Source organism: Oncorhynchus gorbuscha, unplaced genomic scaffold (assembly GCF_021184085.1).
Source record: "Oncorhynchus gorbuscha isolate QuinsamMale2020 ecotype Even-year unplaced genomic scaffold, OgorEven_v1.0 Un_scaffold_2244, whole genome shotgun sequence".
In the NCBI taxonomy this organism is placed as follows: Eukaryota; Metazoa; Chordata; class Actinopteri; order Salmoniformes; family Salmonidae; genus Oncorhynchus; species Oncorhynchus gorbuscha.
In genome coordinates, this window is record NW_025746807.1 from 11,433 (window position 1) to 38,148 (window position 26,716).

At 45.9% G+C, this 26,716-nt stretch overlaps 1 protein-coding gene across 1 annotated transcript; it reads right to left on the reverse strand.

The window, feature by feature from the left end:
- Positions 1-9,772: 9,772 nt before the first annotated feature.
- Positions 9,773-24,790, reverse strand: LOC124025439 (zinc finger protein 638-like). Its single transcript, XM_046338880.1, has 18 exons — positions 24,649-24,790; positions 23,524-24,488; positions 21,610-21,671; positions 19,502-19,531; positions 19,118-19,371; positions 16,885-17,144; positions 16,455-16,667; positions 14,463-14,558; positions 14,247-14,293; positions 14,068-14,135; positions 13,822-13,853; positions 13,070-13,165; positions 12,695-12,814; positions 12,160-12,294; positions 11,898-11,942; positions 11,465-11,608; positions 10,088-11,271; positions 9,773-9,833 (listed from the first exon to the last, which is right to left on the reverse strand). Exons 1-17 carry the CDS (start codon positions 24,788-24,790, stop codon positions 10,270-10,272), a joined length of 3,711 nt encoding a protein of 1,236 aa, XP_046194836.1. The 3' UTR covers positions 9,773-9,833; positions 10,088-10,269.
- Between the last annotated feature and the right edge of the window lie 1,926 nt (positions 24,791-26,716).

Below are 26,716 nucleotides of genomic sequence, written 5' to 3' on the forward strand. Positions count from 1 at the left end.
GAGCTGTTCTAGCCATATTATGGATTTGGTCTTTTACCAAATAGGGCTCTCTTCTTTATACCACCTGTCATGACTGGCCTGTTCGGGTCTCCACCAGTGGGGGAAGAGATCGAGAGGTATGGAGGTGGGGGATTTGAGACACCTCACGCCCATTGTAAATCTTAAAGCAGCAGACAAATGTATTTGTCCTCGCAGTATGGAGGAATGGAATGCATGATGGGCCTATGGAGAACCTACCTATAACATGCAATAAATTGACTTTTAGACAATATGTTTCAGACAAAATGGTAGTCATGACTATAGACAGAATATGAAAATGAATGTTGTTTTTGTTATCATAAGTTAAATGAAGACGTTATAATCGAAAACATTGTAACTTGAAGAGTTTTCACAACAAGTACTTGATGCTGGCATAGTGTGGTGTGTGGAAAAAAAATGTCCAGATCAAAGAGAATGTTTTTTAAAGATGAAATGTGAAGTTAGTTGTCTAAATTGGATCTGAGTAAAATCCAGAACTTGTCTCGTAACTAGTTACGCCCAGAGAACTTGCCCTAAAGGCGGAAAGACCCATTTCTGACCTGAGGGTATAAAACATGTGAGTTAAGAATTAACATTTTAACTAAGTGACCACGAGCTGCAGCCAAGGTCCGATTAGTTGTAACACCAAAACACAACACGAGGTTGAAGACGACAAAGGAACCTTTTAACAATCTATGCTAAGGATGAGGAGCTGTGACTGAGGGTAAATTCAAGCAGGACCACACGGTTATTCTCTCCAAGGAATCGTGTGAATACACTGCTTTTATTCTCATGCTGGAACCCCCTATATGGTTGATTAGCCGTCCTCAGAAGACCCCCTTTCAGAACAAGGGCGAGGAAACAGACCACTAAGAGAAAGGACACAGACATTGTGTGGACAATCAAGAGGGTTACACCCAATAAACAACAGAAGTGTTGCCATCAGAGGAGAAGTCGGAACTCGGGCCACGAGGAGACACCCCTTCAGAGACCTTCGACAAGTAATTACATCATTGTTGTAGAAAAGGCCCATGGAGTTGGTGGAATACTCCTTTACTTAATTGCCATTTACTCAGCTGGGCCAGGGGCGCTTTAATTAGGTCAGGTGGAAATGTCCTACAGATCTCAACTCCATAACAGGAGGAAATTGCCATTGCCTGATCTCGCTGCTTTCTCTTCCCTAAATCCATCTGATCCAGAAGTTCTGTGCGTCCATGAATCCACGTAAGTCCACCGACTCTTACCTTTCATCAGAATGATCTGTGGTGATCGGGAGAGTGGGCCATTCAGTTATTGTTTATAGTTATCACCGCGGAGCGCGGCTTGGAGCGCACGCTTGAAACATATTGTGTAATGTGAATTGTTAATAATGACTGCTATGATTTGATCTTTGATTATGAATTTGATTGTATACATGTTATTTGTTTCCTTTGTGATGCAGCACAGACTACCAGTAAATATACCACTTTATGGTTAAAGGAATTCCTGCCTCAGTCTCATACATTCCTCTGTCACCTGACACGTGACCACCTGTTCACCTTCACTGTCAGTCATCCTACCTGTCCAGCTACCCACACAGATTTCACTAATCTTTCAATGGTCCTTTGAGCCGGATGATGACTGAACCAAAGACAGGTGAAAAGGAAATGGAGGCGGAGAGGGAAGAATTGTCTCCACTGGAAGGAAGAAGAGAGGAGGAGAGAGCAGCTGAGAGAAAGGTCTTGGAACAAAGGAAATATCCAGGAGCTAAGCCTAAAGTAACAAAGGCTTCATCCTCAACCACCAGCAGCACCAGAAGAACCAGGCAAGCACCTGGTTATCTTAAGGACTATGTGGTCGAGGTTCCGACATCAAAGGGCAAGCCCACCAGAGCTCAAAGAGTTGATGGATCAACTATATGTTTCAGCCATCAACCATCCCCTCTGAGCCAAGGACCGGAAACTGCTTTGGAGCAGGAAAGTGGTCTACGTGAGGAACCTATGGAAGAGGTAACTCCCACTACACAGGTCGACCAGCTTCCAGAGGCAGGCTCCGCTCACCCCTTAACTAATGGGAAATCGTCGAAGCACTCTAGACGGAGTGGGAGTTCGACCAGTGGATACCCCTTTGGAAGTGGCCATGGCAGCCGCCATTCACTAGCCCTCAGCAATTCACAGAACGCTGTCCTACAAGAGAGGATGAAACTATTAGCTTTGGAGGAAATTGAGCGTCAGATTGAGGAGGAACGACAGGCTGACGAACGATGTCACCAATTGGATGTGCAGGCCCGTAGAGCTCTACAGGAAAGGGAATTCATTGCCAAGGACCTGGCACAGCAGCGACGGCACCGTCAAGCCAGAAGGGAATTAGAGGAGGCACGGATGGTCTCATCCTTCCTGGAGAGGAACGAACAGGGAGTTGACCTGACCACCCCTCCACATGGACCTGAACTGTCTGCCTTTCTTTCCCAATCTGCCCCTCTGGTACAGCATGGCACACAGTCCTCGGAGGCTCCGGGGTCAACAGCCAACACGGAGCACGGAGACGGGCCGCTCCGCCAACGCCCTCTATGCCAGTGACACAAGTTAGCATTCCTCCATCTGGACAAAGCATCACTCCTTCGCCTTTCCGCCAATTACCAACCAAGGCAAATCGTTCCTTTCATCCGGGGCCAGGCCAGTCCTCAAACAACAGGTCGGAGGGCTCTCGCCCAATTCCGGCTGCCACAAATGGTGGGTCTGGGACAGTAGGTGACCGGCCCAATGAGGCCACAGTGGGCTCATCAGAAGTCCCGGGTTTATCCTTCACGCAACCAGAAGAGGGAGCCAACATTATGAAACTTCTAGTAGCCTCAGCCTATGGAATTCCCAGACCCAAACCGCCATACTTTGAAAACGGAAAGGAGAGTGAATTTGTCCTTTTGGAAATGGCATTGGAGAGTCTACTGGGTATTCACAGTCATCTGTCAGAACGCTACAAATACCAAGTACTAATGGATCATTTGCGGTTTCCAAGTGCATACAGGCTGGCCCAATCATTTATGCACTCCGCAACACCATACACTGCAGCTCTCCAGGCCCTGAAGGCGAGATATGGTGAGCCACGTCAGCTAGTCCAGAATGAACTAAACAACATCCTGAACACGTCTCCAATTAAAATGGGAGACCATGCTGCCTTCCAAGAATTCTCCCTGGCTGTCCAATCCCTGACCTCGATGCTCCAATCCGTTGAAGGAGAAGACGGGAACGAGCTTAAATGTGGCTCCCACGTGGACAGGCTTCTCAGCAAACTTCCAGTGTACCTCAGAGACAGTTTCATTGAACATTGTTTGAATAAGGGCATCCTGAAAGAGGGCTCGAGAAGCACCTATGCTCTCAGAGACCTGGCCACATGGTTGGAGGTGAAGGCAAAGGCGAAGAGCATCGCTCACCAGGCCACAATCTCCGCCATAGCCACAGGGGGAAGGAAGGAGTTTGAACGCCAGCAGGGACAGAAAAGACCAAATACCACTACCATGTACTTAAATAGTGAGGCCAGGGAGGAACCCGGGAAGAAGACCCCTCTCAAGAGCAAGAACATCAAATTCCAGCCTTACTGCCCATATTGCAGTAGTAAGGGGCACTTCCTTGGCTCATGCCCCAGAGTAAAAAAGCTCACTCAAACTCAATTGAAGGCCTGGATCACTTCAGGCGAGCGATGCTACAAGTGTGCCCGTAGCCATAAGGTGGAGACCTGCACATTGAGGAAACCCTGCAACCGCTGTAAAGAAATCCATCTCACCGTGTTGCATGATCTATTTCCCCAAGCAAAGAAGGAGCAGAGTATGCTCATGGTAGGAGCTGCAAAGGAGCTGTATCTCGACCAGCAGAACCGATCTCCAAGGGTCATGTTGAAGGTGGTCAAGGTCACTCTGCAAAGTGAAGGGAGAAGCATTGATACAGTCGCCATTCTAGATGATGGGCCAGAAAGAACAATCATTCTCACAGCGGCCACCCGTCAGCTTAACCTGGAAGGGACGCCCGAGACCCTTAATCTCAGAACGGTGCGACATGATGTTATCCAAATGAAAGGCTCTGCTGTAACCTTTAGCATTTCACCTTTAGGAAACAGGGACGTGGCCTATAACATCACCAATGCCTTCACGGCAGATGGCTTGAATCTCGCAGAGCACTCCTGCCCGGTAAGTGTTCTACAGAAACAATATCCTCATCTACGAGGATTGCCTCTTCCTAACCTGGCCAGAGTAGCACCACTTATCCTAATTGGGTCAGATCACCCACATCTCGTCACCCCGACTGAGCCTATACGAGCTGGACCAGAAGGAGGACCCATTGCTGTCCATACATCCTTGGGTTGGGCTGTGCAAGGTCCATCCCATCTACTTCTCTCCACCCAAGCTGTACAGTCACAGCAAGTCCTCTTCACCAGAAGCAATCCAGATGCAGCCACTGACCTCCTTCGGAATGTTGAGATGCTAAGGAAGATGGACACCTTCTCCAACCGGAAGCTACAGGAGGTCACTCGCTCGAAAAATGACTCCTATGCATTAGACCTCCTGGAGAAGAGCACCACCACCACTGAAATGGATGGCGTTCGCAGGTATGCAACCCCACTGCTACGGGTGCCCAACCATCCTCCTCTGGCAACCACGACACGGGCTGTACTCCCACTACTGCGTGGAACAGAGCGACGCCTGGTGAAGAATCCTGAGCTTGCAGAAGTTCATAACCGAGAGATTCATAACCTTATGGAGGCAGGCTACACCCATGTCTCCTTTGTCATGGCCAGGTCCAGGGTCGCACCCAAGAAGCAGTTGTCAATGCCTAGGCTGGAACTCAGTGCTGCCCTTTCCGGAGCCCAGTTGGCCTCTACCTTGCGAGCCGAGCTCACCTTGCCAATCCAAAGGATCATCTACTGGAGTGATTCGACCACTGTATTGACATGGCTCAAGTCGGAGTCCTGCAGGTATAAGGTGTTTGTCGGGACTCGCATTGCGGAAATCCAAGACCTAACAGAAGTCCAGGACTGGAGGTATGTTGATAGCATAAACAATCCTGCTGATGACATTACTAGAGGTAAAACCCTTAAGGAATTGGCTAAACCCCATCGCTGGAGCTTGGGACCACCATTCTTGTCCCAACCAGAGAACGAGTGGCCGACAGCCCCCAGGCGTGCGGCCCCTCCGCGACCGACTGAAGCTCATGAGTTAAGGAAGTCTGCCCAATGCTACAGCATTTCTACGGAACCAACAACTGCTCTCCCTGACCTAACACAATCCCAAACACTGCCGGATCTGATCACCGCCACAAACCAGACCTCAGATGGGGTGGCTTCTATACCTACCTCCCTCGCGGCAGAGACACTACTCCTCCAGCAAGCACAAGCAGTTAGCTTCCCTAAGGAGTTAAAAGCTCTGAAAGCCGGTAGGGAAGTGGCTAAGGACAGCCGTCTTCTCTCTCTTGCCCCAGAATATGATCCACTCCTTGGAGTGATCAGAGTCGGAGGGAGGCTGCGCCAAGCGGAGGTTTTGGACCCAGATGCTATCCACCCAATTATCCTTGACTCCAGACACCCTCTTACCAGGCTCCTCATCAAGAGTTATGATGAGCGGCTACTCCACCCAGGGCCAGAGAGGGTCTATGGGGAGATGAGGCGGAAGTACTGGATAATTGGAGGACGAGGAGCCATTCGTAAGCACCAATACGCCTGCGTAGAATGTCAGAGATGGCGGGCCGGAGCTACGGTGCCCAAAATGGCAGATTTACCCCCTGCTCGCTTGCGCCTCCTTAAACCACCCTTCTGGTCAACAGGAGTAGATTGCTTCGGCTCCTTGATGATCAAGTTAGGTCGTCGTGTGGAAAAGCGCTGGGGCAGTCTATTCAAGTGTATGACAACCAGATGTGTCCACCTGGACCTACTGGAGAGTTTGGATACGGAAGCCTTCCTCATGGCCCTACGGCGGTTTATCTCCCGACGGGGGAAACCCTACGAGATCCTGGCTGACAGAGGTACGAACTTCAAGGCAGGAGAAGCCAGGTTGGAGGAAGCCTTCCAAGCCATGGAACCCAGCCTCCAGGATCAGCTGATGGACCAACAAATCTCATTCAAATTTAACCCTCCAGGCGCTCCTCATTTTGGAGGAACATGGGAGCGAGAGATCAAATCTGTAAAGACGGCCTTACGAGTCGTACTAGGGGACCAAACTGTCACTGAAACGGTCTTGAGGACTGTCCTGATAGAGGTGGAAGGGATTCTGAACTCCAAACCCTTGGGATATCTCTCTGCAGACATCGCTGACCCCGATCCGGTTACACCGAATATGCTCTTGATGGGACGCCGAGATGCGTCACTTCCTCAAGCCATGTATGCTGATACCAACCTCGTCGGCAGACGCCGGTGGCGACACAGCCAAATCTTAGCTGACCATTTTTGGGCCCGATTCATTCGGGATTACCTACTAAGTCTACAGCACAGAGGGAAATGGCGGAGAGAAATGGCCAGCCTGGAAACTGGCCAAGTAGTAATGATGGTGGACCCTCAGCTGCCTCGAGCCTCCTGGCCGGTGGGCCGTATAACTAAGACCATGCCTGGGACCGATGGTCGTGTTAGATCAGTGGAAATCCAGGTGAAGAACCGGACATATATCCGGCCAGTTGCCCGACTGATTCCTCTCCCTGAGATAACAGAGGATGGGGAGCAATGAGCCTTTTTGAGGAATGTGGAAATTAACAAATTTCCGGGGTGGCTGTAGAAAAGGCCCATGGAGTTGGTGGAATACTCCTTTACTTAATTGCCATTTACTCAGCTGGGCCAGGGGCGCTTTAATTAGGTCAGGTGGAAATGTCCTACAGATCTCAACTCCATAACAGGAGGAAATTGCCATTGCCTGATCTCGCTGCTTTCTCTTCCCTAAATCCATCTGATCCAGAAGTTCTGTGCGTCCATGAATCCACGTAAGTCCACCGACTCTTACCTTTCATCAGAATGATCTGTGGTGATCGGGAGAGTGGGCCATTCAGTTATTGTTTATAGTTATCACCGCGGAGCGCGGCTTGGAGCGCACGCTTGAAACATATTGTGTAATGTGAATTGTTAATAATGACTGCTATGATTTGATCTTTGATTATGAATTTGATTGTATACATGTTATTTGTTTCCTTTGTGATGCAGCACAGACTACCAGTAAATATACCACTTTATGGTTAAAGGAATTCCTGCCTCAGTCTCATACATTCCTCTGTCACCTGACACGTGACCACCTGTTCACCTTCACTGTCAGTCATCCTACCTGTCCAGCTACCCACACAGATTTCACTAATCTTTCAATTGTATTCTGACCCATAACAGCGGCAATTCGGGGCAAGGTTAGGGTTAAACTAAGCATAGTTTACAAATGTACCCAAGTGTGCTTTTCTCTCGTGCACTCTTTCGAAATCCTCATTTCGTGCAACACGTGTCATATTGTGTTGGCACGCTAGGGACCTGTTTCATTGAACTAAGTTCTAATCAATAGCCTAGACCGTATATTATTATTATTCATTTACTAACAAGCTAAAATGATAAACTCAATTGGTGTGGTACGGACTTTTTTTTAATAGTGGGAATCGGGTTTGTGCAGATTATGCAAAGTTCAGAATGAGACTGTAGAGGAAATTAATTAGCGACTGTTGTGAAATCGATTTTCTGATAAGTTATTTTGAGAAATAGAAACTCAGCCAAAACTTTCCCATGGTGCCCCCAGGTTAACGAGTTAATACCAGACTCATTAAATCACGTAATTATAAACTGCTGTCGTCACATTAATCAATACAACATTACGACAAATGCATTCTAGGTGATACCTTATGAAGCTGGTTCAGAGAATGCGCAAAGCTGTCAAGGCAAAGGTTGGATACTTTGAAGAATCTCAAATAAACGTTGATTTGTTTAACGCTCTTTTGGTTACTACATGATTATGTATGTGTTATCTAATTGTTTTGATGACTTAACTATTATTCTACAATGTAAAAAAGAATACAAATAAAGAAAAACCCTGGAATGAGTAGGTGTGTAAACTTGACTGGTACTGTGTACACACAGATGTTTTATTGATCTATTCATTTGGGTTCACAGTGCAGACCGATCTGAGGTCCCCATACCAAACGGTTCAGTACTAATGCTTGTACCATTACACCTCTACTACATGCACTTGGTTATCTGACCTCGCCACCACCAATCCTCTACAATGACCACAACCACTAATCTATGTAAACCAGGTTACCATTCATTGACCACTTGACAAAAAGGCGGGTGGCCAACTCGACCACTACTATGCATACAGTAGGCTGGCTACCATATCTCAAAACAACATTCTCCCTGTAGTCTTTTTCCTCCTGTGGCAAACAAGACGATATATACCTCAGCAAACAAGACGATATATACACCTCAGAAAAAAAGGTCAGGTAGGGACTACCTAAACTTGACCAAACCACTCATTTATTTTCCATTTCAGAACATTTCGCTACTGAACACAATCCAGTCTCCTCAGACAAATATGTTGCAGATTGACTTAACAAAGTTTGTTTCTTATCTCCACTGGCCAGTTTCCTACCATATCTTCATACATTTTTATTTTATTTATTTATTTATACAGGTAAGCACAGCAGACCAGATTTTATTTACAATGACGGGCTTTCGCGAGACAAGCATAGCAGTGATATACAGTATGTTTCTTACCGTTCTGAGCAGTCCTCTTCTCCCCGTCCTCCTCCACCCGTCCCACCTCATCCACCGTCAGAAACGTCCCCATGTTGAGGCCCTCCACTTGTCCATCCCGTTCCTCTTCTCCAGCGGCGCCAGGTGAGTCTGTGGTTGTGGACTCCTCAGTGACCTCGTCGCAGGTTGTCTTCGGCACAGTGACCACAGGCTGAAGGAGAGGAATGTTAGATAAGACTTTAGAAACACACAGATTTTTTCCTTCCTCGGTTGAAGTAGTCTTATCACCGACCTGCTCGTTGTTGAATGCTATAGAGTTTCTATAGGCCTTTCTTTTAGGGAAGGGATTACTCAAATAGGAAAGTGACTGGACACACACTGACCTCTTTGATGTCATCCTGACAGTCAGGAAATGTCTCCTCTGTCACGTCCCCAGGTCCCTCTGCAGTCTTCACCGAACCCTCTGTGGTTGATGGGGACAACCCCTCCTCCTTCTGTTCTCGTTTGTCCAGCGCTTCCTCCCGTACCTTGGCTGTCCCAGGCTCACCCTCCAACTCCATCGATGTAGTGTCAGCTGGTGCCTGCTGCTCCGCCTCAGAGGCTGTGGTCACAGGGTCGTTAACTGTAACCTCTGTGGTTGTCTCGGGGAGAAGGGGCACCGCAGCTGCTTCCCCCACCTCGTCCACAGTCACAAAGTCTTCCATGTCGAAGGGGACGTGCTTCTCACCTAACTCCTCCTCTTCCTGAAAGAACACATGACAGGGAACTTTAAAAACCACCGTTTTCTTCATTCCCCAAAATGATTGGAAAGTTGATATTGGCATTCTGTATTCATGATGGGTATATGACACTCTGGTTCACTGGAGATTCTCTCTCCATCCATACATGCACAGAGTACACCAAACATTAGGATCACTTTCCTAATATTGAGTTGCCCCCCCGCTCTACAAGGTGTTGAAAGCGATCCACAGGGAAGCTGGCCTGTTGACTCCAATGCTTCCCACAGTTGTGTCAAGTTGGCTGGATGTTCTTTGAGTAGTGGACCATTCTTGATACACAACGGGAAACTGTTGAGGATGGAAAGAACTGCAACGCTGCTGGGTTTGACACAAACCGGTGTGCCTGGCACCTACTACCACACCCTGTTCAAAGGCACAAATATTTGGTCTTGCCCAATGGCACAAACACACAATCCATGGCTCAATTGTCTCAAGGCTTGAAAATCATTATTAAACCATCTCCTCCCCTTCATCTACACTGATTGAAGTGGATTTAACAAGTGGCCTCAATAAGGGATCATAGACTGTCCAGGTGAAAGCCTATCATGGAAAGCATTGTTAATGTTTTGTCCTCTCTGTATATAGAGTGAATACCAACACACTAGCCTCTCTCCTACCTGCTGTTTCTCCTCTCCGTTTCCTCTCCTGGACTCAGACCTGGCGCCGCTCTTCCCACTGTGCCGGCTCCCCTCATACCTCATAGAGGACCTGGACCCCGGTGATCCTGATGACCGTTCCCTGTGGGACCGCCTCTTCTCTCTCTCCCTCCTTCCTTTCTCCTTCTCCTCCTCTTGGGTCTTCATCCTCCTCTCCCTCTCCCTCCTCGCTGTCTCCCTCTCCTCCCTTTCCTCCTCACGGGTCTTCCTCTTGGTGGCCTGCTCTCTTCCAGGCTCCCTGTCTCCACTGTGGTCTCTTCGGTTTCCGGTGGATGGCTTTTGGCCTGCAGGGGCGCCTGAGCCTGCTCCTTCCTGGCCTGCTCAGCGCCGGCCCTACTGGTGGACCGGATCCTGCATTCCTCCAGCAGCACCTTCAGGATCTCTGGGGTCACTCTGGGTAGAGCGGGGGCAGCCTGAACATCTGGAGTCTCCTTATCTTTTGGTTGTTTACCTGGAGGATTCTCAGCTGCAGCCTGGTTGGTGGCAATCCTGGTAGAGGATCTGTTCCTGCTCTCCTGTCGTAAGGCCTCTATGATGGCTGCCATCACTTTTGGGGCTGGGGTGGCTGTTGTGGAACTGGAAACAGACATGTTCTCCGTCTCTGGTTTAGCAGCTTGAGGAGCGGAGGTAGCATCTGAGGAGACTGGTTCTTCGGACTCCGTTGTTGAAATGTCTACAACTTTCTCTGTGACGACCTCTCCACCCTGACCTCCAGGTTCTCTCTGGTTCACTCCTGCTGGCTGTAAGGGAGATGCATCAGGCTCCTTCTCTGAATCCTTTCCTCCTAATGCTGGAGACTTTGTGGCTTGAACCCCTTCTTCAACATTCATCCCTTCATTCCCTGGCTGAACCTCCTGTCCTTCAACCTTAGTATCAACCCCGGTTCCTGACTCCACCTTTAATCCTGACTGAGACAGTGAGTCCTCCTGGCCACCAGGGGGCATAGTGGTCTCTGCAGTCTGGGAGTCATTGCCATCAGTTGAAGCTGTTGAGCCGGCAGAGGAGATGTCGACTTTAGGTAGATCAGTCTTGGGATCAGGTTTCCAGGAGAAGGCAAGCTTGTTGTTCTGAACAATGCAGGGAAACTTCTGGAAGCGGTTGAAGACACTCTTGGCCATGTCTGCTGTTCCCATCTCAAAGATGATCTGCATGGGGTAAAGAAAACAGGATTGGATGGATGGCGTGGAATTACTATAGGCAGGGTAGATGCAAGACACTTGAACACACAAACAGTTAAACGTTCCTCACTAAGATGTCCCTCCCGTAGACAGACACTTAAGCACACAAAGACCCCCCCGTCCCCCAACACACACCCCTCCCCACCCACAGGTCCCTCACCTTGTCCTTGAGTGCCAGAGTCTGTTGGACTGTGCCGAAGCGCTGGACCAGATTCTGGATCTCAGTTGGGCCGGAGGGCGTGGCCGGGATGTTACTGACAACTAGGAGACGGTTCCAGTCATCATCATCATCACCTCCCACCTCCTGCAGGACGTATTGGAAACATTGAAATGTATTCATCAATTACAAAAACCTTCACTTGTATCAATTATTAGAAGCTCAACTTCATAAATAGTTGTTAGAAATTGTAAAGGGACTCTGCAATAATATATGGTCTTGGGTGTGATTCATTTCATTAGGTTAAATCATGTTTTAACATACAGGTCTTAAATCAGTTGGGATTGTCTGTGTTTTTCTGCCTTTTCCATGAGGTGGCAACAATGCTATTATTAAGAGCCTTTTAGGTTAGCTGAAGCAACAGTAAAATACTCACACTAACAGGATTCCTGGGTCCCATCAATGAATGGAAAAGTGCCACCTGTGGTAATAAAATGGAATGAAAAGTTCTTTATGTCGTCACTGATCAGAGAAGAATAAGTTGAATGTGCATAAACACTCTTTTCATAGTGGACATTTATCATACTTTGCAGCAACCAGCTGGAATTAAGTGAAGAAAACTGCCCAGAACAGAGGATGCTGGAGATGCACGGTTGAGGCCCTAATAGGGATCAGTCAGTCAAGCCACAGCATCTTACCGGTCTGTTGAAGTCCACCAGGAGGTTTGGAAGCAGGCTCATGTTCAGAACAGAGTCGTTGATGCAGACAGGCATGTCGGTGTAAACTTTCACCATCTCCTGGGCTGTCTCCACATCCTGCATGGTGACCAGAGCCTGGCGAGGACCACAAACAGACAGTCAGTCATATTGGGCACACAAGTTATACTGTTTAAAAATCAATGTGAAAATCATATGATATTGCCATTATACTGACTATTTTACCCAAAGCATCTGACAGAACATTTGACACTGCCAATATATTCAGCAGGTCCTACGTTGGAATCAAATTCCCAACCCTGGTCCTCCAGTACACCCAACAGCACACATTTCTGTTGTAGCCCTGGACAAACACACCTGGTTCAACTCATTGAGCGCCTGATGATTAGTTGACAAGTTGAATCAGGTGTGCTTGTACAGGGTGTACTGTTGGGGTACTGGAGAACCAGGGTTGGGAAACACTGCCCTAAGCCACATAATATGAAAGTGAGTGATTTATTGCAGATAGCGTGCCTACCTCACTGGGCTTGGTGATGAGGAGGATCTTGACAGGTGTTCCGAAGGGCTGGGCCAGCTTTGCGATATCAACCTCGGAGCAGCCGCTTTCAGGAAGTCCAGTAATCTTGACCATGCCCCTCTAAAAAGGTCAAACCACAGGAGACAAAGACCGTCGTAATAAAGACGTGGAGTATTTAGTGAGGTAACAAAAGAAAACGGTCAGAACGTTGTATACAGAGATATCATGAATAGAGCTGACAGTCACACAATTTCCTATTCTACCTGTCCTGACGGAGCCAAATCAAGGCTAATCTACATGATAGATTTCTATCTAAACGTTCCATAATGTAGCATCCCCTGCCTGGGCCTATGAGATATCAGTTCAGTTCTGCACCTTGTTTTCCCTCTGTAGTCTTTTGAGTCTCTCGAGCTGTCCCGCTCTACAGCCCCTCTTCCTCTTCCTCTGTGGCTTCACCTGCTCCCTGTGTATCTGTTGGGAAACCCATTTAATCTTACAGCTCAGACACCGCTGACTGGCTGGCTGACTGGCTGGTTGACTGGCTGGCTGGCTGGCTGACTGGCTGGCTCAGTTTCTTATTGTTTTAAGTGTTAAAGATTAACTGAAACACTATATGCTGGAACACTAAACTTCCCAACACCCAGGATCTGTATACTAGGTGGTGTCAGAGGAAGCCCCCCCCCCCCCCCCCAAAACAATCTCCCAAGTAATACTGTTCTCTCTGCTACCGCACAGCAAGCGGTACTGAAGCACCAAGTCAAGGAATAAAAGGCCCCTAACAGCTTCTACCCCCAAGCCACAAGACTGTTGAACAATTAATCAAATGGCCACCCAGACTATTTACATTGAACCCCCCTCTCATTTTTACACTGCTGCCACTCGATGTTTATTATCTGTTACGCAATTTTCTTCCGCTATTTTTTTACTTTTGTTTTTGTAGTAAATCTTTTCTTAACTCCATTGCTGGATAAGAGCTTTCACAGTAAAGTCTACACCTGCTGCATTCGGCACGTGACAGCAGTCACTTACTTGTATTTCTGTAGATGTGATATACAAGATTTAAATACTTCATTCAATTGTAATAGACATACTGGCAAATAAGAGACAGATAAACAAAAATAAAGCACCTCATTTGAATTCTTCTGACCAACGCTGGCTTCTGTGGGGGGGAAAAGTATAATGTTACATTTCACAACTCTTATTGATCAGGTCTATCAAACATCATTAGTTGATTAATATACAAGACATTAAGGCTGGCACCCTATTTGCTATTTAGTGCAATACTTTTGAGCAGAACACAATGCACTATATAGGGAATAGGGTGCCATTTGGGATGCATTCCAAAAGAACATTAAGTGTATGTTTTTTTTTACCTGGGACTTTGACGGTCAAGTTGGCCTCGTTGGGGGCCGCAGGTGTCTTTGGAGCACCGATCACTTCTCTATGGAGAGTAGTGAAATGTGTGAACATCTGCCTCCGTAATAACACACAAGTGGCAAAGTTCAGGGGTCAAAGATAACCCTAGTATACACAGGTAATGCATAATACTTACCCCTTTATAATGACAGGTATGGAGGAAGTAAGCTCCCCCTCGCCATTCTGTAAAACAAAGAAAAAAACAGATTCAATTTGATCAATCATCACCTTTCTTTATATTTATTTTTCTCCTCTTTCTGTCATGAGCCAATTCTATGATATTCAATCCAGTGGATGAATACCCAGCTGGGAGCGGAGGTGGCTTTGGTACGGAAAGCAGGAAGGGACAAACCTGGTCGGAGACAGAGATGGGGTGTTCCCGTATGGTGAGAGTGAGGCACTCAGCCAGTGCTTTAGCATCCTGCTCTTTCTGCATGCAAACAGTGGCCTGCAGGAACAGAGACGCCAAGAGGGGTAGATGTTAGACAGATGGATACAAAACTAGTGATGGGGGGGTACAGTTACATATCTGAATATCATTTTTGCACCAGTGGGTGTACCTGCACCATTACTCTGGCTTCATAGCTTGTTTATTTTTTCTCAATAGGAAGCCATTTTTTTTGCAATTTTAAATCCATGACAAATCAAAACTTGGTTTTATCATGGTTCTCTCTTGTTCCTTTGCAGCAGACATACCGTGAGCATTATGTTTGGAACATTGAATTGCAACAAAATAACAATATTGAATGCAATACATATCGTGAGGTCCCTGACTCAAGAGCATTAGTGAGGTCAGAAACTGATGTTGGGCGATTAGGCCTGGCTCAACAGGGGGCGTTCTAATTCATACCAAAGGTGTTCGATAGGGTTACGGTCAGGTCTCTGTAGGCCAGTCAAGTTCATCCACACAGATCTTGACAAACCATTTCTGTAAGGACCTCGCTTTATGCATGGGGGCACTGTAATGCTGAAACAGTAAAGGTCCTTCCCCAAACTGTTGCCACAAAATTGGAAACACAGAATATTCTAGAATGTCATTGTATGCTATAGCGTTAAGATGTCCCTTCACTAGAACGGCCCTAGCCCGAACCATGAAAAACAGCCCCAGAACATACCTCTGCAACCAAATTTTACAGTTGGCACTATGCATTGGGGCAGGTAGCGTTCTCCTGGCATCCGCCAAACCAAGACTCATCCGTCAGACTGCCAGATGGTAGAAAGTGATTAATCACTGCAGAAAACGCATTTCCAATGCTCCAGAGTCCAATGGCGGCAAGCTATACACCACCTCAGCCGACGATTGGCTTTGCGCATGATGATCTTACGCTTGTATGCGGCTGTCGGCCATGGAAACCCATTTCATGGAGCTCCAGACGAAGAGTACTTGTACTGACGTTGCTTCTAGAGGCAGTTTGAAAATCAGTAGTGTGTTGCAACTGAGGACAGACGATTTTTACACGCTACGTGCTTCAGCACTTGGCGGTGCCGTTCTGTGAGCTTGTGTGGACTACCATGTCGCGGCTGAGCCGTTGTTGCTCCTATACGTTTCCACTTCACAATAACAGCACTTACAGTTGACCGGGGCAGCTCTAGCAGGGTAGAAATTTCACCAATTAGATTGTTGGAAAGGTGGCATCCTACAACGGGGCCATGTTGGTCGTCACTGAGCTCTTCAGTAAGGCCATTCTACTGACAAAGTTTGTCTATGGAGATTGCATGGCTGTGTGCTTGATTTTATACACCTCTCAGCAACGGGTGGCAGCAATAGCCGAATCTACTCATTTGATGTCGTGTTTACATACTTTTGTATATATAGTGTATCAGTGTTTCCGCTGCAGTCATATATATGTAGTGCTGTGCCACGGCAAAATCATTCCCGCCACAACAGAACAATATGGACGATTTCACGAAGACGTTACTAATATATCTGCCTGGCACACTTTGAAGATGTTACAACAGTCCACATGTACTTTTTGGAAGCTAACCAGTTAATATAATAAATGCAGAGGGGCAACAACATGCTTCAGCCTATTTATTCAGCCCTAAAAAATCAGTTTCAGTTTTTCCCCCAAAATTCCATTTCATCTGTTTATTTTTCACAGGTTTCCATTTTCTCTCTGAAAAATCACACTTATAAACAGGAAAACAAACAAATTGGATGTTAACTCCACAACAATGCTTAAACTGAGGGATTTTGATGGGGATTTTTAAAAATTATACAGGGCCGGGGAAAATCGACTCCAGGGGATAAACAAGATGTCTTCATACTTAGAAAAAAGACACCACTTAGCATTAAAGGGTATGATGTCTAACTTGACATTCCCACACAGTAATTTATACTCACTTTACTGTATTGCGGCTGCCCTTGGTTCTCATCCCCTCCTCGTTCCTGATGATGAGGACGTTGGTGACCTTGCCGAAGGACTGCACCAGTGACACCACTTCCTGGTACTTGGCATCTACAGGGAGGCCAGACAGATAGAGCAAGTAGGAACCTGGAGGATTCTTCTTCTGCTGCGTTGGATTCGGCTTCTTCTGTGGCGCTGGAGGACTGGAGCTAAAATCAAGGAAGGAAGGTTTACAACCACTGCTTGGGTTGGATGGGAGTGTGAAGAAGCTGCTTATAAGTTAGTTCTAATTCAATTTGCGAATTTTCTCTAATGATATTACTACTGAAAGTAATGATTACTGATAATGAGGTTAATCTTAAGAGCCCTAATGACACTGTGCAGAGCAAACAAAAGATTGAACCAAAAGCTCTGCGAAGGGCACACCTCTGAGTCCTGTCCTAAGGCGGTCTCCTTCCCGGCCGCTGGCTTGGCGCCTGGCTTAGAGGAAGCAGAGGAAGATGGGCGATGTGGCTTCTCAGACATGGACGCCGGAAACTTGCTGGTGGACGACAAATAGGACTCACGTTTCCCGGACTCGTGTTTCCCAGAAACCCCTGCTCTGTTGCCGTGGCCAGTCGCACACTTGGCGGGGTCATTTCTGGAACGCTTCAGGCCTTCTCGAGAGGAGCTCCCAGTAGATATCCCTGGATGTAGGGGCGACACATGTCTGGACTATAATGACGTAAATATATCACAGTAGATATCCCTGGATGTAGGGGCGACAGATGTCTGGGCTATAATGACGTAAATATATCACAGTAGATATCCGTGGATGTAGGGGCGACAGATGTCTGTGCTATAATGAGGTAAATATATCACAGTAGATATCCCTGGATGTAGGGGCGACAGATGTCTGGGCTATAATGAGGCAAATATATCACAGTAGATATCCCTGGATGTAGGGGCGACAGATGTCTGGGCTATAATGACGCAAAGATATTACAGTAGACATCCCTGGATGTAGGGGCGACAGATGTCTGGGTTAGAATGACGTAAATATATTACAGTAGATATCCCTGGATGTAGGGGCGACAGATGTCTGGGCTATAATGACGTAAATATATCACAGTAGATATCCCTGGATGTAGGGGCGACAGATGTCTGGGCTATAATGAGGCAAATATATCACAGTAGATATCCCTGGATGTAGGGGCGACAGATGTCTGGGCTATAATGACGTAAATATATTACAGTAGATATCCCTGGATGTAGGGGCGACAGATGTCTGGGCTATAATGACATCGATATATTACAGTAGATATCCCTGGATGTAGGGGCGACAGATGTCTGGGCTATAATGAGGTAAATATATTACAGTAGATATCCCTGGATGTAGGGGCGACAGATGTCTGGGCTATAATGACATCGATATATTACAGTAGATATCCCTGGATGTAGGGGCGACAGATGTCTGGGCTATAATGACGTAAATATATTACAGTAGATATCCCTGGATGTAGGGGCGACAGATGTCTGGGCTATAATGACGTAAATATATTACAGTAGATATCCCTGGATGTAGGGGCGACAGATGTCTGGGCTATAATGACGTAAATATATTACAGTAGATATCCCTGGATGTAGGGGCGACAGATGTCTGGGCTATAATGACATCGATATATTACAGTAGATATCCCTGGATGTAGGGGAGACAGATGTCTGGGCTATAATGAGGTAAATATATTACAGTAGATATCCCTGGATGTAGGGGTGACAGATGTCTGGGCTATAATGAGGTAAATATATCACAGTAGATATCCCTGGATGTAGGGGCGACAGATGTCTGGGCTATAATGACATTGATATATTACAGTAGACATCCCTGGATGTAGGGGCGACAGATGTCTGGGCTATAATGACGTAAATATATTACAGTAGATATCCCTGGATGTAGGGGCGACAGATGTCTGGGCTATAATGACGTAAATATATTACAGTAGATATCCCTGGATGTAGGGGCGACAGATGTCTGGGCTATAATGAGGTAGATATATCACAGTAGATATCCCTGGATGTAGGGGCGACAGATGTCTGGGCTATAATGACGTAAATATATTATAGTAGATATCCCTGGATGTAGTGGTGACAGATGTCTGGGTTATAATGACATCGATATATTAAAACAAAAAGGAAGGTATTTGGACATAAATCATGGACATCGAACAAAACAAACATTTATTGTGGAACTGGGACTCCTGGGAGTGCATTCTGATGAAGATCCAAGGTAAGTGAATATTTATAATGTTATTTCTGACTTCTGTTGACCCAACAACATGGCGGGTACCTGTATGGCTTGTTTTTGTGTCTGAGCGCCGTACTCAGATTATTGCATGGTGTGCTTTTTCAGTAAAGTTTTTTTTATTTAAATCTGACACAAGAATAATAAGGACTTGTAAGTAAGCATTTTACGGTAAGGTTTCCGCATGTGACAAATAAAGTTTGATTTGATATATTACAGTAGATAGGGGTAACAAATTACGTCTGGGTTATGACGATGTAGCACAGGGCAGATACATTACAGTGCCAACAGACTAGCACTCCAGGAATACGCTTCATCTGGGTCTGGGAAACTGTGTCAACCACTAGCCCAGATTAGCATCTAGACAAAGTGGCTTACCTGAGGATTCACTGGTTCTCTTCTCCGGCCTGTGAGCACTGGAGGCAGAACCACGATGGGACTGGGAGGGGCTGTGCCGACCAGAGGTGTGGGGGGCGTGTCCATGGGATGTGGGCGGAGAGATCCTTCGGCTTCGGTCCGGAGGGGGGGTGGGAGAGGGGGACCAGGACAAGGAACGGGAGACTGAGCGGGAGGGAGAGCGTTCTAGGGACTGCCAGGTGGCAGAAGCATCCTGACCTTGAGACGGGTCCCTCCTGGTTTGGGGCAAAGAGTGGAGAGAGGAGTCAGAAGAACAATATGACATTAAAAAATAAAAATAAAACGGTGCAATTGGATAATCAGGGTGAAAAATAGGTAGTCCTACATTTTAGGAACATCTCTCACCTTGGGACATTTGGATTCCAGTCTGGATACCTTTGGGGGGGGGGGGAAAGAAGAGACATGAGTATATCATCCATGGGTTATTGTTGCGTATTGATGGGTTAGGTTAGTTAACTCTAAGTCTAAGCCGTTGCGGGAGGGTTACAAAGCTAACATATGGAATTGTTTTAAGATGACCAAACCATGGATCATTTAGCTATTTGATTTCAAATTTCTAGTAAACATTTAAGATTCTCAAAAAGCTAAAAAATAAATAAATAAAAAATACAGAAAATTACATTGTAGGATTTATTTATTTATTTGCAAATTATGGCGGAAAATAAGTATTTGGTCAATAAAAAGTTTCTCAATACTTTGTTATATACTTTCATTGGCAATGACAGAGGTCAAACGTTTTCTGTAAGTCTTCACAAGGTTTACACACACTGTTGCTGCTATTTTGGCCCATTCCTCCATGCAGATCTCCTCTAGAGCAGTGATGTTTTGGGGCTGTTGCTGGGCAACACAGACTTTCAACTCCCTCCAAAGATTTGCTATGAGATTGAGATCTGGAGACTGGCTAGGCCACTCCAGGACCTTGAAATGCTTCTTACGAAGCCACTCCTTTGTTGCCCGGCGGTGTGTTTGGGATCATTGTCATGCTGAAAGACCCAGCCACGTTTCATCTTCAATGCCCTTGCTGATGGAAGGAGGTTTTCAATCAAAATCTCATAGTACATGGCCCCATTCATTCTTTCCTTTACACGGATCAGTCGTCCTGGTCCCTTTGCAGAAAAACAGCATGTTTCCACCCCCATGCTTCACAGTAGGTATGGTGTTTTTTGGATGCAACTCAGCATTCTTTGTCCTCCAAACACAACAAGTTGAGTTTTTACCAAAAAGTTATATTTTGGTTTCATCTGACCATATGACATTCTCCCAATCTTCTTCTGGATCATCCAAATGCTCTCTAGCAAACTTCAGACAGGCCTGGACATGTACTGGCTTAAGCAGGGGGACACGTCTGGCACTGCAGGATGTGAGTCCCTGGCGGGGTAGTGTGTTACTGATGGTAGGCTTTGTTTCTTTGGTCCCAGCTCTCTACAGGTCATTCACTAGGTCCCTCCGTGTGGTTCTGGGATTTTTGCTCACCGTTCTTGAGATCATTTTGACCCCACATGGTGAGATCTTGCATGGAGCCCCAGATCGAGGGAGATTATCAGTGGTCTTGTATGTCTTCCATTTCCTAATAATTGCTCCCACAGTTGATTTCTTCAAACCAAGCTGCTTACCTATTGCAGATACAGTCTTCCCAGCCTGGGGCAGGTCTACAATTTTGTTTCTGGTGTCCCTTGACAGCTCTTTGGTCTTGGCCATAGTGGAGTTTGGAGTGTGACTGAGGTTGTGGACAGGTGTCTTTTATACTGATAACAAGTTCAAACAGGTGCCATTAATACAGGTAACGAGTGGAGGACAGAGGAGCCTCTTAAAGAAGAAGTTACAGGTCTGTGAGAGCCAGGCATCTTGCTTGTTTGTAGGTGACAAAATATTTATTTTCCACCATAATTTGCAAATAAATTCATTAAAAATCCTACAATGTGATTTTCTGGATTTTTTATTTTATTTTGTTGAAGTGTACCTATGATGAAAATTACAGGCCTCTCATCCTTTTTAAGTGGGAGAACTTGCACAATTTGTGGCTAATAAGTGTTCATTCAGTACGGTTGTCATTATTACAAATAAAATTGGCCTATTAATCGGTACCGGCTTTTTTTTGGTCCTCCAATAATCAGTATCGGCGTTGAAAAATCATTATCGGTCGACCTCTAGTTGGCACATCAGCATTAACGACGTCAGACGAGTCACGACACTTCTCAAACCGCTCGGGACCCTACAGACATCTTCGGGAGAAGACTGATTTTCGGGATGTCTCATGGTCTGATAAACACTGCTGTGGCTCGGCCAACTATCATGGACGCGGAAGGCCGACATAGATGGACGCAGAAGGCCGACATAGGAGGATGTGATTGAATTTATTTAGTGTTTTACCTAGACTGATGGGTGCTTCTATAGACATAAGGATTTGAACTGCCAGCATAGTTTTAGCAACAAGAAAAAATGTAAACACCCACTTGTTGCGCAGATCTCTGCAGCTAGCTGTGTGGTTGACTGTGTTCACGTGATCGATCCAGTCCTGGCAGGAAAAAAAACAAAATAAAAGAAATAATGGTTAGATATCTACCAGAGTCCAGCAGAGAGATGTGATTGGTAGGATCACATGTACACCATCATAGTGCCTATGCGTGTGTATGCATTAAGGAGAATGGTGGAAATGTATATTTAGGGGTATTGTTGATATGTGTCGGTCTTCCATATCTTGAATGCATTCCTCAACAAGCTATCAAAAATATATGTATTGAAACTACTTGTTTAAGTTTGAGGCATCAAATCAAATGGCAAAGTACTAAAGAAGGTATCAAGATTTGAAGTTATCAAAAGAGACATTTTGGCAACAACCTGTAAAAAAAACACATAAATTGCAAAATTTTGTTTCTGGTATTAAAACAGCATTGATAATGTTTTTGTACACTGCAGAAGAGTGAATACTGGGTAAAGGTAGTCCTCTTCACCACAAATACGATTCAGCTTTTGCAGTTATATCCATGTCTTCTGTAATCTTCATCTTCTTCGTCATTAGCAGAGTACGGGTCAGGCTACTTTTTCAGGAGCAAATGTTTCTCTTTTTTTGTCCTTGATTGTTTAGTTGTTTTAATTGTTGAACAACTCAACAGTAACACCAACCATATATGGATTTACAAAGGAACGGTTTGAAAGGAGAAGACACCGTGTACGGTTAGATGCACACAATAATGCCATTTTGTGGATAGTCAGATCAATAAAGTAGTTTAATAAAAACGTTTCCATGCTTTGCCAGAAGAACGATTTCCTTAATAGTGCTGTTTACATGGACACATCTGGAATCAGGCTACCCGATGGCACTGACAAATGCAGAAAATTGCCAATCAAAATATACATTCTCCCACAGCGACCATGTTATTTTTGGGAAGCATATTTGATTCTGATTTCGGACATATAAAGTTTGTATGTGAAAACTATTTTTAAAGATACATACATTGTTGTTCCGAATTCACTTCACTCTCGCTAAAGACAGAGGCTCGCTCAGCTGGTGCTGGCACAACAACAGATCACTGCTGGAATGCCAATTAAGGTATTTATATGTCCAAATAAAATGATTGTACAGAAAACCTGGTGCTTCAATCGCCGTAAGCTCACCAAACGTACAAACTGTTTATGTGAATCAGAACTGTTAAACCATTGCTTAAAATATGTTTCTTTAAGTAAGTAGAATCAAATATGTGATGTATTTCACTGTGTTTTATGCCTGGTGTGTATTTAAAAGTAGTTATGGTGTTTAAAGGAAAAATCCAACCCACAACTCTTTTTTTTCTCCTTTCTTCATTAGTCCATTGTTGATAGTCCCAAAAGGTTTTGCATCACCACGACAATGTGGCAAGTGACACTTTGCTTCTTGAAAGTCCAATATCTTGAAAACTTGACTGCTGACATTCAAAACGCTGTGGTACTGTATCAACAGTGGACTAATGGAAACAAATTCCAAAATATAGTTTGAGTGGAATTTTCCTTTAACTGCATTGGGCCTTTATAAAAGCTTAAAGGGATACTTTGTGATTTTGGCAATGAAGCCCTTTATCTACTTCTCCAGAACCAGGGGAACTCATTGATACCATTTCTCTGTATCCAGAATGATGGAAGTTAGAAGTAGCTTTGCAAGCCAAAGCCTACTAGCATCAGCACAACAACTGGAAGTCTATGGTATCTATTAGCATGCTAGCAGTTGCAAAAGACTTCCAGTTATTGCACTAACGCTAATTAGCAACGTCCGAGCTGGACGCAGAGACAACAAATGGTATCCACGAGTTCATCAGACTCCAAAATCCTGAAGTATCCGTTTAACAAAAACTCTGCTTGGCGAACAACGTGTGCGGTACAGGTACGGTACTCACCTTAGCCCGTTCACATTGCATGTCGCACAGGGAGCAGGTGTGGGGGTACACCTTCGGAGGGTCCGCCGAGAAATCACCTATCATGGTGGGTGTTGGGAGCCTCTTGGTTGTGCTAGAGCTGCGTTTGGCACCGGAGGGTCTGGTTGATTTTGACGACTCACTCCTGGCTTCGAACTGTGGCCTTGATCTGGACCCTTCGCGCTCCAACCGAGATCTTGATGGCGGCTCTCTGACGGGCGTTCTTTTGTGCTTGTGAGTGTCGGGGATTGGAGCACGCCTCCTGTAGTCTTTGTCTTTCTTTGAGTCGGAAGAGTCGTCGTGCCGCCTTGGGGATTCAGCTTTACGTTTCAAAGATGAACCGGTGGACTTTGACTCTGGTTTAGTCGCTCTCTCCTTGGACGGTAGCTCGCGTTTGTAAGAGTCCCTACCCTCTTCCGCCGCCCTACTCGCATGGCCGTAGTCGATAACTTTACCCGCCGTTTGCGTCACACTCAGAAAAGTTGGGATGTTGGTCGGACATGAATGTGCAGGATGCCGCTGTGGTGGAGAAAGACGCAGCGGTGGTGGCAGGTTAGGAATAGCAGGGAGAGTTTGAGAGAACGCAGGAGGGCCTGTGTTTCTGTTTGTCTTGTGTATCTGTATGTCACGTAGGATGAAGGGCAGAGTGTCTGGAGTTAGTTGGTCATCAGGGTAGTGGCTGAGAACCTCCAGGTCATCGTTTGACAAACCGAAGCCGGCCAGGATACTGCCTGCGCTCTCAGGTACGTACAGACCCTGCATGTTTCCACCCTGTGGACGAGCCGGTTGAGAAACAGGAGCATTCCAGCTTTGCATGCCCCCTCCTGAATGCCCGCTGTTGGGGTTAGCATGAGAGTGGGAGGACTGCTGGAGGTGCTGCTGCTGATTGAGACCAAAGAGTTTACTGGGGTCTGGTAGTTGGACCAGTCCACATCTTGCATGTGATTCTGCTGGTCATCGCAGGAGAGCGAAACAAGGTTGTTGCTGTTAGAATAGGCAGTCTCTGAACTCCCACCCCGACCGTCCCCGTGCATGCGGGGATCTACACAGTGCTGCCGGGGATCTGGGTATTCTGGTTGAGTAGTCGGTGGTCCTCGTCCCTCCCACCCTGAACACGGACAGAGATCGCTGACTCCAGCTCCTCGGGTAGCCGTGTTTGCGGCGGGAACTGACCCGCCTGGTAGCTGTTCATCTGGGCCATGTTGTTGCCGCCCATAGAGTGGCCCGGTTGTTGTTGATGGTATGGCATGTTCCTGGGCCTGTTGAAGGGTGCCCCTGTTGCTGAGGCTGGTACATGACGGGGCGAGCGGCTGAGCGATGTTGTTGGCAGCTGCTTGCTGGAGAAGGTTGAGCAGGGCCAGTTGCTGGTTGCCGTGGTTACTGGCAGCGGCGATGATGCTCAGTTGGTGCAGGGCTAGCTGGGCTTCGATCTGGGCCAGGCGGATACCCGCGGACGGTCCGAAGAGGAACGGGGTTCCCCGGCCTATGGTACCGAAGGCACTGGCTGCCCTATCTGCCCAAGCTGATAGAGGGTAGAGCTGGGATGGACTTTCTGTGAGCAACGCGAAGCTGAGAGGTGGAAAGCAGAAACAGGATTACAGATGCTGGGCCTCCTCAATTTTGATTTGCTTGAATTATTTCTTCTTATTGGTATTCTTACAGGAAGGGATCCCTATGTAGTGAGAAATGTCTATGATTTCACCATTTTTGTTTCCTTTTAAATTGAGGGGAGGGAAAATTCCATCATCTTCTCTTAAACATCTTGCAGTCATGCTCTTTTACAGGGTGGAAAAGCAAAGAAATGTTAACTATTCAACACCATTAGACTTACCATCAATTTGATACAAAGGCCAATAAAAGAATAACATGTGTAAGTACAAAAATAAGTACAACAACGAAACGTACCCAATGGCACTCGTTTTGGACCTACCCACCACATTAACCATTTTCTGGGAGAAAAACTGAGCTAGTGGGCATGTTAAGATGTCCTAGAACAATGGACCCCATTGCTATTTGCATCAGGTGTCACAGAAAACAGACCATTACTTACTTACATAACTCAATCTGATTTGGATAAAAGACCAGCAACCTACTATAAAAATCAGTGGTATTGTGAGATATTTAAAAGGCTGCCGCTGGAGAAAACAAATTCCATACTTCCATACAGAACAAAGGTGGGGGAAATATGGGACCCCTTCATGCTATCTTCCCCTAATCTTGCAGATACCCTGAGAAATGTCATGGGTAATAAGAAAGAATGTTTGTTTTTGTTAATGTAAAAAAATATATATTATGTAATGTATAGGTAACTATCAAAATAAAGTAAACGCCAACATAAAGTGTCTTAATAGGGCCTTGAACCACGAGCCGTCAGAACAGCTTCAATGCGCCTTGGCATATTCTACAAGTGTCTGGAACTCTACTGGAGGGATGCAACACCATTCTTCCACAAGAAATTCCATCATTTGGTGATTTGTTGATGGTGGTGTAGAATTGGGTTAACATCTGGTGACAGATGGCCATAGCATATGGTTTACATCGTTTTCATTCAACAAACCATTTAGTGACCACTCGTGCCATGTAGATGGGGACATAGTCATCTTGGAAGGGAACACTCCCATCAGGATAGAAATTCTTCACCATAGGTTGACGGTGATCACTCACTCAGATTGGCTGTGTATTTCTTGCCATTTACCTTGCCCCCCCCCCCCTCTTAAGGGACTGAGTGGACCTAAACCAAATGTTCACTTCAGTGAACTGTTGGAATCATGGAAATGTATTATTCAAATTCCATAGTTAGAAAATAATAGCGGACACTTTGAATACAGTGCTGGTTGACATGAAAATGAACAAAAATGCCATAGAGACAGGGTAGCAACCAAAGTGTTGATAAGTGTTTCTTAGGGGACCCTATAATCTTTGGCTACATGTAATGTTCTCTTAGCTACTGCATGTAGCAAACATACTCAGGCTTCACGTATCCCTCTGATTTAGAAGATAATGTTGCACAAACATTCTGATTTAGGTCTACACCATCACTGGTATTATCAGACTGTATAGCTAGTTCAATTTTCTCTGACTCAGTACATTTATTAGCTAACGGGGCTAAGTATGTGTGGAAAGCAGCACAGAAAGAGAGTGGAAAGAGATGACTCAAGTAGTGGAGTAAACTATA

Coding starts and splice junctions, on each gene's coding strand:
- LOC124025439 (XM_046338880.1), bottom strand. CDS start 24,790: ATGCCATACCATCAACAACAACCGGGCCACTCTATGGGCGGCAACAAC. Junction 21,672..23,523: donor TGCAATGTGAACGGGCTAAG/GTGAGTACCGTA, acceptor TTTTCCTGCCAG/GACTGGATCGATCACGTGAA. Junction 14,294..14,462: donor CCATCTCTGTCTCCGACCAG/GTTTGTCCCTTC, acceptor TTTGTTTTACAG/AATGGCGAGGGGGAGCTTAC.